At 38.9% G+C, this 14,509-nt stretch overlaps 2 protein-coding genes across 7 annotated transcripts in view; one reads left to right on the top strand and one right to left on the bottom strand.

Moving 5' to 3' along the window:
• DPF3 (double PHD fingers 3) overlaps nt 1-8,580 on the top strand; it is a 208,596-nt gene extending 200,016 nt beyond the window's left edge. For 3 of the 6 annotated variants that reach the window (XM_087721813.1, XM_087721832.1, XM_087721837.1), the window contains exons 9-11: nt 2,578-2,690; nt 5,301-5,382; nt 8,094-8,580. In XM_087721813.1, the coding sequence (XP_087577939.1) occupies nt 2,578-2,690; nt 5,301-5,382; nt 8,094-8,164 (266 nt within the window). In that variant the 3' untranslated portion in view covers nt 8,165-8,580. Of the gene's footprint in view, nt 1-2,577; nt 2,691-5,300; nt 5,383-8,093 lie in introns of those variants that run through there. The other 3 variants (XR_015697543.1, XR_015697541.1, XR_015697547.1) reach the window with 2 other exon arrangements.
• A 1,992-nt stretch (nt 8,581-10,572) lies between these two features.
• RGS6 (regulator of G protein signaling 6) overlaps nt 10,573-14,509 on the bottom strand; it is a 279,182-nt gene continuing 275,245 nt past the window's right edge. The window contains exons 17-18 of the transcript XR_015697540.1: nt 11,862-12,016; nt 10,573-11,328 (exon numbers count right to left, since the gene is read on the bottom strand). The gene's annotated coding sequence lies outside the window, so the exon portion shown is untranslated. The remainder of the gene's footprint in view (nt 11,329-11,861; nt 12,017-14,509) is intronic.

Raw genomic sequence — 14,509 nt, 5'->3', positions numbered from 1 at the left:
TTTCTCTTAAGTTATGTGATCAGAAGAACTGCTATATGAAAGATGTAAAATATACAAATAAATCAATCTGCCCAGATTCAAGAGAAGGAAACAGATGTGCACATGTAACAGAGGATACACAAGACCTAACGGGAATGAAGACAATTCAGTATCATTGAAATGGTCATAGGGCTCTCTGTTTTCACTCCCCAAACTCTCACAAACCAGTTCAAAGCATCCTGCAATTGTCCTCACTGCTACTTTCTTACAATGCTACAACTTGTCCATTGAACAGCAGTCCTTTCAGCTGACCAAAATAATGATGCAAAAACTGGCAGCTTATCTGTGTCTCATTCCTTACCTGAATATAGTCCTGCATCTCTTTCTGCATTGATTAAAATACAGAAGCAGCTTGTATACAGGAAGTGCAAAACCACTCCCCGCTACTAAAAGAAAGAGGCCAAAGTGTGGACTACTGTCATGGCATCATAATCTCCACGGAAGAAGAAAAGCTGGGCATCCTAAGAAATCCAGGAGTTCCTACTAAAATTGCAGAGTAGCACAATTAAAAGAGAACCACTGAAAGCAATGTGTAGCGTAGAGTGTATGAGAAGATGAAATGGTCCGGAGACAGGAAATGAACAAAAGAAAGATATTTACAAGTGGAAATTGAAGCAATATGTTAGTGTGTAAAGAATACATTGAAACGAACAGTTGAGATCTTTGAATAGAAAGGCGATTGAGAAGTAATTTCTACCTGGGGAAGTGAAGAATAAAAAGTAGCCAGTAAACCACATTAAACTTGGTACAAGAGAGGAATGGGAGGAGTAAGCTAGTTTCCCATCATTGGTACCTGTATACTCCCAACCTCAAATTTAATAATTAAAATAATTTAAAACATTTGTCATATCCTGATTCCCCAAAAGTTTCTCAAAACATGTAGAATGACTTAAAGGCTTAAGAATAGTTTGTCTATTTAAAAAAAATCTCTTTTTTTCCTCATGGTATAAGTAGGAAAGATTTTTTTTAAATTTGCCTGCAATTTTGCAAGCCATATCCAAGGAAAGCAAAGAGAGCAAAGGATTTAGTCTGACAGCCTGATAGAGGTGAAGACCTCGTTTCTTTCGCATAGGTCTATCTTGAGTTGTAGCCTCTTGCTTCCAAGAATACTAAGAATAGTGTTTCTTTGCTGTTTCATGTAGGAATGAAACTCCTCTTTCTAGGCTAGGCCTGGGTGTCAAATGTAGAAGACTGTGACAATTGTTAGTCGAAATGGAGAAATGGTTGATAGGAAGGCTGAGTTAATCTCTTTCCTACTATCTATTTTCTCCGCCCTTATATATCCATTAAAGCCAACATATAGTTTGAGACGGAAAGGTTTCAGAGCTGAGACATTATTTCTTTGTTGGTTGTAGGAATTCTTTTATAGACTAGAAGAAAGAAAGGTGAACATTGCCTACCTACATTTATGAGGAAAAGAAATAACAGAGGGAGAATAAGTTATCTGGGAATTTTCATCAGACATTTTTAGCTGCTGTTCCTTATCACTGTCTTTGTTGTGAACAAAGATCCTTTGCTAATGACTTTCCACCAAGGCTTGTTGAATACCACAAATATAAAATGCCTCGTTTAGTACAGAGGTACACACGGGTCTTGTATCCTTCTCTGCTTCTGCACATGGATATTTTGCTACATGTTAAAATTTGGGGGGAGGGGGGGAACATTGGATGAAAAAGATTTTTTTTAAAAAAATGATGCCATTTACTAACGGCAGAAACACAGACGATAGGGCAGAGGATGGGGGAGAAACAAAACGGGCTGTTTCCTTATTGTTTATATTGTTATAAAGAAAGAACGTTGAACCTACCTTATGTTTGTTTGTTTGTATCACCCCTCTTCCAGAACTCCCCATTGCTGATCCTGCTATAGTAGTCCTGCTGTTTGGCAAAACCATCCACACGCATGTAGGGAAGGTCTAGAGTCTCAGCAGTAGTTGTCCTTCCCCTGTTGCTAGCTCTCCTACTTCTCTTCCTTTTATAAATTGTTTTGTATTGGTTGGGGGGATTTTTTTTTGGTTGATCCTGAAAGCTTAGTTGTGCAGTTTGATTTCTTCTATGCAGGCTAACCTTAGTAGTGCAGAGCTCTTAAAAATATAAGTTGGCCCAATTGTCCTTCTGACGTATGAATTTGCATTGTAGTTACGTTTCAATCAGTTCAAATAAATCTTCAATGAAAAAAAAAAGTTCCCTCCAAATCCTTCATTTATAAAGGAAGAGGAAAAGCCTATTCTTCCTTCCTTCGACTCAGTTGTCTTGCCTTTTTTTTTTAATTAAAAGGAAAATAACAACCACAAAGTTTTTAAGAGCTCTGAATAAAATTGCTTTGCCAATGGGGCAGTGGGAAGGAATGACTTATTTTTCTTGTGCCCGGCAGCAAAAGGGTTAATGCTTGCTTTCCTCTTTGATATCCATTAGTTTGGAACCCATGTTGTGATTGGTCCATGTCCATGTCTGTTTTGTTCCTGAACTGTATGACTTTAATTCAAAGAAACCATTCAAAGTGCCACCTACTCAGCTGAGGTGTTTCCCATTCCTCCAGGTCACCCAACGTGCCTGCAGTTCACAGCAAATATGACAGAGGCTGTCAAAACCTATCAGTGGCAATGCATCGAATGCAAATCCTGTAGCCTCTGTGGAACTTCTGAGAATGACGTAAGCTTATCTTTGTTATCCGTACCTAAATTAGCCATTTGTAATAATGAGTTGCAAACTAATGTACATGATGTCCAGGGTTTATTCATCGAGCTCAAGACAGTCAAGCAGCAGAAGGGAATTCTTTTTGTAAATTCTACATACCCACTCAGTTACAGTATACTTGCTCATCCTTTTTCCTTTTTGTCCCCTTCAAAATTGCTTCCTTGGTTCTCACTTGGGACTACTTAAAGGACCAAACCTGTCTGTTTTGTGGCAATACAGAGTCTGATCCAAGTAGATTGAATCTTAGCAGCTAGGAAAACAATTCATCTTTTAAGAGCAATACTTCCTTCCCCAAAAGGATTGTGTGCCGGTTCAAATGATATGACTCAAAGGCCTTTATTGGACATTATTTGCCCCAGTCATGTCATTTTTACTACAGAGCTTGCAGCAAGTTGAACAAATTTGAAGAGGTGCTTTTTCTAACAATATATGAAGAGCAAAAGTCTCAATCCTATTCAGAGGTTGTCTCTTTTCAAATTATTGCAAATGCCTATCTAATGGCAACTGCATCCAGTCAGTTCTGGAGCTCAGGGCTGTGATGGATGCCACTCGATGGTAGGCTCTTATAAAATGATGGTTTTGCTACAGAGCGTATTGGATTTGAACAGTGATGACCCATAGAGTCTCAAGTAAAAGAAGGACCTTTAGGGCGCCATCCATGTCAAAATTGAACAGCCCTCACTCAACAGAAAGGGGGGAGGGATACAACATCCTCTATCTCCAATCTGCAACACAGTCCTTTCAACAGTTCCAAGAAGGCTCCATAGCCATTTGCACCACTCAGGTGACCCTGATGACACAGATAAATCTCCAGGGGACCTTAATGACCCGCTAAAAGAATGCAAATGACCAATGCAAATGTATGCAAGGAATATAAATTCATCCACTCCCCACCATCCAGTCAGAACTGAAGAAGCTTCCTGGATGAGAAACAAATGTCTTCAAAGAAAAAACCAGAAAGTCCAGTTGCCTCTTGGAGAAGAAAAGCATCTTTGGGATGACCTTTAAAGACACTATGCATTTTTGATGCATTATCTAAAAGAAACCTTTTCTAATTGGCATGCATATGTAGTTCTATCCTAAGTGGTGCTCTGAGCAATATATACATGCAGAGAGTGGGAGAAATAATCTCTCAGCATGGGATGAGATACCATCAATATGCCAGTGGTATCCAGTTGTATATCTTTACCTTGGGTTGAGCAGGAAGACTTTGCAGTTACAGTCTGTGCAAACCCAAATTTTCTCATAGAAAAATACGACTAAGGATGCTTTTATTAGTTGCCAATTAATTGAGGTGCAATTCAAGGTAATAGTTGTCACTTGTAAAACACTGTGTGATTCAAGACTTGAGTTGAATCTGCCCAACTGGTGAGATCAGACCAGGAAGACTCCAAGGGAATGTCATCTGCCATGACCTCTTCTGGGTGGTCTAGAGCAGTGATGGCAAATCTTTTTTTGGCTGCTATACCAAAAGCGGGGGAAAGCACGGGGGGGGGGGGCATGTGCCGGTATGCCACACCCATAATGCTTTGCATGTGTGCTCCCCAGCAATCAGTGACACCCCCCGCTTTTGCCCTGTTTTTCTGCCTTCCCCAGGCTCCAGAGGCTGTCTAGGAGCCTGGGGAGGGTGCAGCCTCCCAGCCCCCCCCCCCTTCTATGCTTTCTGGAGGCCTCGGGAGCTTCCCTGAAGCCTCCAGAGGGGAAAAAATGGACCTACAGGGAACCCAAAAGTTCAGGAATAGTGACTTCTGGTTTGTCTGTAGGGCTGCTTTTTGACATCCGGAGCCTTCAGGAGGCTTCCCCGAAGGCTCTGGAGGATGAAAAACGGCCCTACCAGCAAATTGAAAGTCCATTTATGAACTTCCGGTTTGCCCATAGGGCTGGTTTTGCTCACTTTGGAGGCTTCAGCGAAGCTTCTGGAGGGCGAAAAATGGCTTCAAAAGAACGGCAAAGTTAGTTGGACAGTGCGTGCATGCCCGCTGGCCAACTGACAGAGCAATGCCTCACGTGCCTTGACAAATGGCTCCACAAGCCACCTGTGGCACGCATGCCATAAGTTCACCATCACAGGTCTAGAGTATTCCTCCTTTGGAATAGCCTCCCCTTGGATATTTGGCCCACCCACTTCTTATTCAGACTTGTTCGGAAAATGTATCACTTCTGGAAGGCATTTGAGAAGGAGAAGGAAAATCACAACATCCATATGCACAGGAACATTAGGTTGAATGTTATCAGCAGTTCTGTAACATCCCCCCCCTCCAATTCCTTCTTGCATTGTTGTTGGCTACTCAGATTCAGATTAATCTCTCTAAATGAGATTTTTTTTCTCTATTTTGAATGCATGTTGCAATGTGCAAGTTAGTTAGATTGCAGGAACATGACAATGCAGCACAAAATGAGTGTTTGTAGGAAGTAGTCTCTTTATCCATAGTTACTGGTGTGCTCTTTGGTTCCTTATCACTACACTTTAACTTTTCAGTACAACAATGGGCAGGGTTACATGTTTTTAGCTAGATTGAATAATGTATATATTTTTTCTTTTTTTCCTCAACAATTCTGGATCAGGACCAGTTGCTCTTCTGTGATGACTGTGACCGTGGTTACCATATGTATTGCTTAAACCCACCAGTCTCTGAACCCCCAGAAGGTACAGTTGCTTGGAATATCTATACCAATCATTTCACAAGAGCCCAATCAATATCATTTAAATATTCATATACGTGTTTTGGCGGCATCGTTCTTTTCCCATATTGCTGAAGCAGATTTTTGAAAGCCAGAGGAAAGGAATAGGGAGATTGTCCCATGTGGGGTATGTCTTGCTATATCATACTTCCCATGTGAAATTATAGTCAAAATAACTTAAACAATGCAAATCATGGCAAAAAAAGCTGCTTAAAGCAGTTTCCTGATTTTTTCCAATAGTTCTATCTTGTTCATTTCATAGCAACAAATCTAAGGATTTCCTTAGGTCACATTTAGCTATAGTGTCCATCCAGATATTGAAATGATCAATATTGAATGATCAATGTTAATACTGAAAATACCATCAGTGAACAAAACAATAAAGCTAATGGAAATCCAGTCTCACTGGAAACACTTCCTTCTCTTCCTCACTAATAATTATTATTGATTAGAAAGGTTAATTTGATTAGAGAAAAAAATCTAATAGTTTATAGGCGTCTTCAGTAGAAGTTAGGGCAATAATTCTCTGAAGCGTGTGATGAGGCTCATAAGCATACCTTGGGGAAATCAGTTGATTAAATCATGCAATTCTCCTATGGCTCCAATGTCTCCACCCATAGTGAATGGAGGCTGCCTGCCAATTCTATGAAATATTTTACTCTTTCTAACAGCCTTTACTGGTTTGAGTGGGTAATTCCAGTGGATCCTTTCCTTGGAGTGGTGTGATTATTCATTGAGCCCTCAATGCAGTGATCTATAGTATTCCTTCAATTGTTGTTCTGCACATGGACAGAATTGTGACTCTTTTTCCATGATCCAAATTGTGTAGTCATATACATTTTAAAAATAAACCTTTTGGTAAGACTTTGGGAATGAGGTAAGTATTTTTCCTATGACAGCCAATAACACTAAAACTTGTAAAAACAAGTCCCTTTGTTTAAACCAAAGCAGCAATGAAACTTAAGAAAATTTCTCTCAAGACAAGTGAGAAATTACTCATAAGACAGGTGAGAACTGAAGTCATGTCCCTCCCTTAGCATGTCCCTTCATTTCATGAATCCTCTTTTAGTAGGCATTTTTGTATTCTTGGTTGGTTCCATTCTGCTTGTAGAGGAAAGGAGAATTTGGTTGATGAAGATTATGAGTCTCTTTTAAAACTGAAATGGATATGGATTTAAACCACCATGACCGCCTCTGAAATAAATTGCTGCTAATGTAAGGGCAGTGAAGGTATTCTAGCTCACAAGTTATTATACTTCTGTGAAGTCACTGCAGTTAATGAAAACAGAAAGACATACTATAGGACAGTGATGGTGAATCTTTTCAGCATGCTCGTCTGGGCCACAACCCAGAAGAAGAACTGCCCAGGAGGCATGCATGTGCTGGAAAATGGTGCGTGCATGCACGCCAGCCAGCTAGTCTTCTGGTTACTGGTGCACATGTGGGCACAACAATCAGCTGGCCAGTGTGTGCATGCTCATGCTCGAAAATGGAAGATCAGCTCTTCCAGTTTCTATCACTGCTGCACACACGAAGGCCAAGTGATCGTAGCACATGGATGTGTGCCAGAAACCCAGAAGAGGAACGGGTGACGCCATGGATGCCAGGCAACATAATTCCGTATGCCACTCCAGGCACGTGTGCCATAGGTTTGCCATCACTGCTATAGGACATATGAAAAACGTCTAGAGAAACCTCCCCCCAAATACTTGGGCGGCTTCTGATGCCCTTCAAAATAACTCCTCTTTTCTACATTCACATCTTTGTCTTTAAACAATACCCCAACAAATGGGGGCGGGGCAGAGAGATGAGTACAAATTGGGAAAATAGTAGTACACACACTGATATATAATATAATTTATTATAATTTATTATAATTACAATGTGCATATTAAGGTTAGAAGTTGGAAGACTATGATTATGTATATTTAATTGTATTATTATTGTTAGCATTGTTTAAAAAGTATATTGACCCAGTCAATACACTGTCCAGAAAATATGTATGGATGTTAAAGGAAAATTATAAATAAAACATATATACAAAAATAACTTCTCTTCTAACAGAAGTTGCCTAAAGCAGGGGGCAAGAGGAACTAACCTTGGCTGATCGCTAAAAGCTAACAGAGTCAAGTGTGGCTAGTACATGGTTGGAAAATAAAATAAGAAACAAAGCTACTGCTATTGTTCAAAGTGCACACAAATTGAACCAGTCATGTTTATCTGCAGACTTGGATATCATTTAGAACAAGGGTGTCAAACTCTATTTCATTGAGGGGCACATGAGGGTTGTATTAGACCTCGGGTGGGCAGGTGAGCGTGGCCAGCTCGACTCATGTCAGGGGCACCTGTGGTGGCCCGAGTGCTCTTCTAGCGAAAACAGGTTCCTGAGCTCTGTTTTTGGCTGCCACAGCCTCCTGCAATCCTCTGTCAGTAAAAAGAGCTCCATTTTCACTGGCATAGGGTTGCAGGAGGCCGTGGCAGCCCAAAACAGAGCTCGGAAGCCCATTTTTGCTGGCAGAAGCACCGCAGGCCGATCCTTTGCTGTTTTCAGAGCAGCCCCGTGGGCCAGATCTCAGTATTCCGTGGGCCGGATCCAGCCCCTGGGCCTTGAGTTTGACACCCCCTGATTTAGAATGTCTTTTCAACATCTAAACTTTTCTATATCTTTATTTATAGGAAGCTGGAGTTGTCACTTGTGTCAAGAACTACTCCAAGAGAGAGCATCAGCTTTCTGCTATCAGCCCTAGATGAGAATAAAGGATTGGGCTTATTCTTGAATCTGTAGCACCAGCACACCATGATCATCCATCACATAGGCTATGTGTAACCATAAACACGCTCTTGCCCTCATGAAAGGATGAACACTCAAAAAAGCATCCATAGCACTTGCTTCTCCAGGGTTACACTTCACCAAGAATTGACCTCCTGGGTTCTACTAGAAGGAGCACATCTTTGAGGCAAGGGGGAGGATTCTATGTTCCAAATGGATCATTTTCCCCTGCAGTGCATGATTGCAGGTCTGTTGTAATAGATTCATCTGTGTTATGATTATAGCATAAAGGAGAGCTGTTGTAACTGTTGGTGTTTAGGCATTTAAATTGTGTGGATTGTGATTCTGGTTTGATTTGTCTTCTCTTTCCTTCAGATAAATCAGTATTCGCCATTCCTCAAACAGTCATGTCCCCCTAATTCCTAATTAACATGGGCAACAGCTGAAAACAATGTGAGTTAGATTCCCAACATATCCGGAGAACATTTAGATTAGTATTAGAGTGCTTGGTGATTGTTTGTGATCTAGGGCTGTAGTGGGATATTAAACCTTACTTATCAGAAAAGGTTCTAATAGGAAATTGCTGTTTACAAGTAAATATGTCACATAATAGTATCTGGCTGTTTACAGTTCTATAATAAAACTAAAATAACCCTTCATAAGGAAGCGTATCCACAATATCTACCTTGAAACTTCTCCAATGTCCTAATAATACAGAGATAAAATGGTGATATGACTTTGTTACTTTAATGCAGTGGTGACATTCAATTTTTTTAGTACTGGTTCTGTGGGTGTGGCTTGACGGGCGTGGCAGAGGAAGGTTACTGAAAAAATTTCCATTCCCACCCCACTCTAGGGCCAGCCAGGGGTGGTATTTGCCAGTTCTCCGAACTACTCAAAATTTCCGCTACCAGTTCTCCAGAACCTGTCAGAACCTGCTGAATTTCACCCTTGCATTAATGTATCCCACAGCTAATCTAGATTCCCTGACATATTCCACATCCAGTCTATTGCTCTTCCTAAGTAAATGACACTCCAGTGAAGGAGTGCCGGACTCTCAAGTAAAAAAGGAAAGCTATCCAAAATTCATTTGGGAACATTATATCTTTCTTTACAATGGCTGTCTTCTCTTTCTTAAAGGGTGAAAACTTTAAAGAAAAACTCCTGGTGTTATAATTGGGATTAGAGTGCCAGCAGACAAAATATTGTCTCTTCACCTTCTCCTTCCCTACACAGATACAATCAAGAAGCTTGTTTTGTGCAGGGTCATTCAAGGCCCTTGTCTCTGGCAACAGAAGATTGGCAGCTATGTCGGCCCTCATTTCCATTTTTGGGTGACATAGCTGACTTGGGGTCATTAGTTTAATCAAAAAGAAATCCAGGTCTGACTTGGGTTTCAACTAATCATCTCTAAATGCAGCAGCTCCTGTTTTATTTTTAGTTTGCAGCGTATTCTGATCTCTCCTTCCTTTCATTTCCCCCTCAAATAATCCCTATTAAAGGTTTGAATAAAACAATAAAAGATAATGGAGACTAAGGAAAAGAAAGAAAAGAATTACAAGAAAAATAAATGTATAAAGAGAAGAAAAGAACTCCATCCCCTTCATAGCAGGTGTAAACAATTCCCTAATCTCTTCACTTCCTCTTAGCTAACAACTGTAAACTCTTCATCCTCATAACCCTTTTCAAATCAAATGACATCTTCTTCAATCCAGTTAATAGTAAAAGATCCATACAGGCCTCTAAGATTTTAACATTAATTAACACATATAAAACTCAACATTCCACAACTTATTTCTTAACTAGAAGAAAACTCCATTTAATTTAATCCATGAAATGGTCTCAATATTCTCAACAAACAACATTTTCAAAACACCAAATTTAAAAATTACGGGGAAAAAATCCCCTTTAGAAACAAAAAGTCCCAATGCAAAATATTCTAAATAACATCTTACATTTTCCTCATCTCTACCCTGTAGGTGCATCCACATTTCACAACTATATAATAACCCCAATATCCTAATAGAGCCAAAAAAAAATCCCCTTTAGATAGAGCAAAAATAATTAATTTCTTCTTATTTAAAAAAAATTCTCCAAACTTCCTTACTTTAACTAAAGAAAAACAATTAAATATAAAACCAATATTAAAAATCATAATTACATAAAATAACTCTTTGAGAAGAAGCGTATACATAATATCTACTTTAGGCAAATCCAGTACAACAGCATTAATTCAGAAAGAATCATCCTGTATAACAATGTAACCTATTTATCTCTGCTAGAATAAGCCAACTTTATAATTTTTTAATTTTCTTTTACATAAGAAAGTGTTTCTCTGCAATCCATCCAGGCGGTTGTTGATCCTTATCCAAATTTCTTTAGTGCCTTAAACAGTTTTTCTTATAAATCCAACAAAGGGAAATTATTGCATTATTTCCTGGTATTCTCATTTTTATTTCTTTTTTATTTTTATTTTTAATGCCTCATCCAGTGTATTTTGAAGATTTTACTTCAAAGTGTTCACATTCTCTTCAAGTACATTTTGTTGGACAAATTGTTCTGTGATAACACAATGTTCTTCACAATGTGAAGACACAACATAGTTTTCATTTCTTGGTACAGATCCCTACACAGTTCTTCAAATATGTCTCTAAATACCATTATAAATTGCTTGTCTTACACCTCAAAAACTCAAAAACATTCTTTCTTTTCCAATTATACATGTATTGTTTTCAAAAATAGTTTCAAAGTATTAATATTGAAAGCTCCAAACTCTGAATATTTTGAACCCTTAGAACTTCCTGTAGCCAAAACGTGATCTAAATTTCTTAACATTAAATTCTTAAAAATTATAAAATCAAATCTTCATATTCTTATATTGAGGATTAACAGCATCCACTCACCTGGTGCTTCCTGTTGTTATTCATAAGGTGTATAATTTCCTTAAATCCATTAATAGACAATTTCCAAAGATCATTAGAAAGGGAAATACATGAACTTAGTGTCCTTAAAAGGCTCCAGTTTGCACTTGAAGCAAAATGATGAATTCCCCCATCTTCTGGTCCTGCCCCACCTCCAAGATTGCTGTCTCTTCAGAAGGACCATAAGGAAAAACAGCTTGGGCAATCTCATGTCATTCACCTTGATTCAGAGAAAATCAAAGGTAGTTGATCTGCTTCGGCTACTTTGTACAAGGCTGCAATCATCAGCTCTACCTGTCTGCAGCACTGTCTTCAGTCAGCCATTTTCCTGAAATCTTGATCTTCCCATCCTTTCAGATGAGCATGCTATGCAACCAAGACCTGGTCATTTGAGGGTGCCAAAATTATGATTGGATTCAAACATGCTAAATGATAGTTTGCTAAATCATGGATTACTGAATGAATCATGATGGCTGGGTTAACCAAGCTAAAACCAAACCAATCAGATTATTGCCTTGCATACTGCATAAAGTCAAATTCTTTCTAATTATACATTCCTTGGGAGAGTTGCTCATAAACAATACAGTGCTCAATATGTTTGGATTTCAGGTTCAAAGTGAATGTGACAATGTCATTAAATGTAGGAATCGTTTGGCGGCGGGAAGGGGAAATCATTTAGGAAAAAAGTGTATAAATTGTTAACAATAGAAAGAGCATTGCAATAGTGAATGTAAAATCTTGTCTGTGATTTACCTTCCTTTGGTCCATGTCTTCAGAGTTTTTATCTCCAGCTGACCTCTAATAGCATTGATGCCTCTTGGATGTTAAAAATGTATGTAGGAGGATGCTTTGAAGATCTGATTGGAAACCACAGAGACTGTTGACATCACCCATGCTTTAGATGGAATCTAGACAAAGCACAATATTTTGGCCCTAAGATCTGCTTCAAGCCTGTTGCTAATACGTGAAAGGAGAACATGGGATGCACTGAACACATCCTGTGTAACACATCCTGTGTATCCTGTGTAATATAATTACTTTACAGATTGAGTCATATTGAGTTAGATCATGTAATAGTCTTACCTGCCCTGACTGGCAATTTTTGAGGATTCAATACAATTTTTTACAGATCTATATGGAATGCCAAATATTAAATCTCAGATTGTTACACCAAGCATCAGGACTTCTAGTACAAAGAACCAGAGACTATATTGGGCAAATTGCTACTTTTATAAGCTAGGGATGAACAATGGTTCAGCTGCAGTGCTCTTCAGTTGTTGCAGTCCACCCCCAGCTCTGTTGTTTAGGCTTAACATGAGATTTTAAGGTGCAATATAAAATGTTCATAATTGGCATGCAGCAGATTGGCTTCAATGAATGGGATTTTCTGTCCCTACAGCTATATTTTGTGACTTGTTATACTGCTGAAGCACTTAATCATACCCACTCTGATACACACACAATACCATAAAGTGGTTGGTTTGGTTTTGGCTTGATATAATGCGATATACAAAATTATCATGGCTCAGTGTTAAGTGAGAATGTGCCATGTCATAGTGGTTTGTTCAACAAATTGTAGCAAATTTGGAACTAAATTAACTCTCCCTCACCCCTCTCCGCCAGGGCTGCATAAACTATTTACTTGAGGTTGACATGGACCTTGTGATGTATGTGATTGAGGAAGAGAGCCCTCTATCAGAGGTAGGTTGCTCCTGGTTCGGCCCGGTTCGGCCGAACTGGTAGGGGTGGCGGCGGGAGGCTCTGCCCACCCACATGAACACTTCTGTGCATGCACAAAAGTGTTGTGTTTTGGAGCGCATGCAAGAGCATGAACAAACCGGTAGTAAACCGGTTAGCAACCCACCACTGTCTCTATGACTATTTTGGTTTTCATTTTCCGTGGTTGCATGGTGGATAAAGGGGAGGGGAGAGGGAGTACACCTGACCCTGTCCATAATGGTTCCAACCCCAAGGCTATAAACAAAGATTTTACAGTAGATGAATAAGAAAATCATTCAACAGTATATGATACACAAATGTAGGTTAACAAGGTGTTGAGTCAGGCTGAAACTGAAATCATAAAAAAGAGTGGCTAGTTAAAGCAGAATGTATTGATAGCAACTCCAGCCTATAATATACAACATAAAATAAATTTTGAAAGTGCAATAATTTCCCCACTTCAGAAATGAAGATACATTCCATCTAAGGTTAAACATCTTTATATTAGTTTGAATTCAGTTGTAAATGTTCCCAGGGAAAGTGTACATTTTGCAGTTTTATTCTGAGTATGTTTATAAAATGATACAATTATTTCAAAATTATGACTAGTGTTGGATGATAAGAGCATGTGTTATACATACTCTGTCTCTGAAAGCTGCTTGACTCTTTAGTGAAAGCACCAGCAAGCAGAACACATAAATTATTATTATCTATTAAAAGCCCAAGCACAGTTAGCTTGCCAAAATTAGGGTTGTGATACTCCATATACATTCATGTGTGAGCTCCATTGATTTTAATAGGACTGCAGTCAATTCAAGCTAGAATATGAAGGGCTTAGACTATGAACAATGTTATTGGCTCTTAGACCAGCATTTCAAAATTACAATACTAGCGTGCATTGCCAATATATCACAATGGTCTTGTGTAAGCTGGTCATACAAGGTCAAAGCCATCTGCAGAACTGAATGTCTTCTCATTTTTTTGCATTAGCATTCTAAGTCCTGAGAGAAAGCCTTTCACAAACAAGCACAGATTTTGGGATTAAAATGTTTGCATTTGTTTAACCAGCCTTGCTGGAGTTGCATTTAAACCGCTGCTTCTAAACGTGAAAAAACTTGTGAGAATTGGTTTCTTAGATGTAAGGTATCTTAAGGGAGGTGCAGTTTTAGATATTTCATGATAAACATTCAATGCTTTTTCAAGGGAAGCAAATCCTATAGGTCAATCTAATCAAATTGATGGGGGTTGCTTTTTTTTCTTTGTTCTGGGTGAAAGCAGGATTATAAATTGAATTTAAGATCTTCTATCTGCTTTATTTAGCAAATTAGTTACTAATAATGACCTCAAAGCCAATCATCAAATTATTTTTCAGGACAGACGCCGACCTAAAATTGTGAACGTGCAATAATGGTGGCACAGAATGCCCCCATCCATGTGCATGCACACAACCACCCAGGTTCTTCCAGACAAACTGATCCAGGATACAAGTATAGTTCAAATGCATGTTTAAGATGCTCCTCCTATAGTTATCAGTGAAATAACCAAGGTTCAAATTAGTAAAACCGTTGCTTCTAAGGGAAGTCATTGCAAAATTACATCCTCATATGAAAAAGGAGCAACTGGGGAAACGATGGCATCCCAGAGAGATGCAAGATGCAATCACGGTGATATTCACAGAATTT

The sequence above is a fragment of the Thamnophis sirtalis genome, unplaced genomic scaffold (assembly GCF_051295495.1).
Source record: "Thamnophis sirtalis isolate CommonGarterSnake01/CBP01778 unplaced genomic scaffold, rThaSir2_p1.2 scaffold_1, whole genome shotgun sequence".
NCBI classification, from domain to species: Eukaryota; Metazoa; Chordata; class Lepidosauria; order Squamata; family Natricidae; genus Thamnophis; species Thamnophis sirtalis.
Note: the sequence above shows the minus strand (reverse complement) of the source record. Positions and strands in the feature narration are given on the sequence as shown.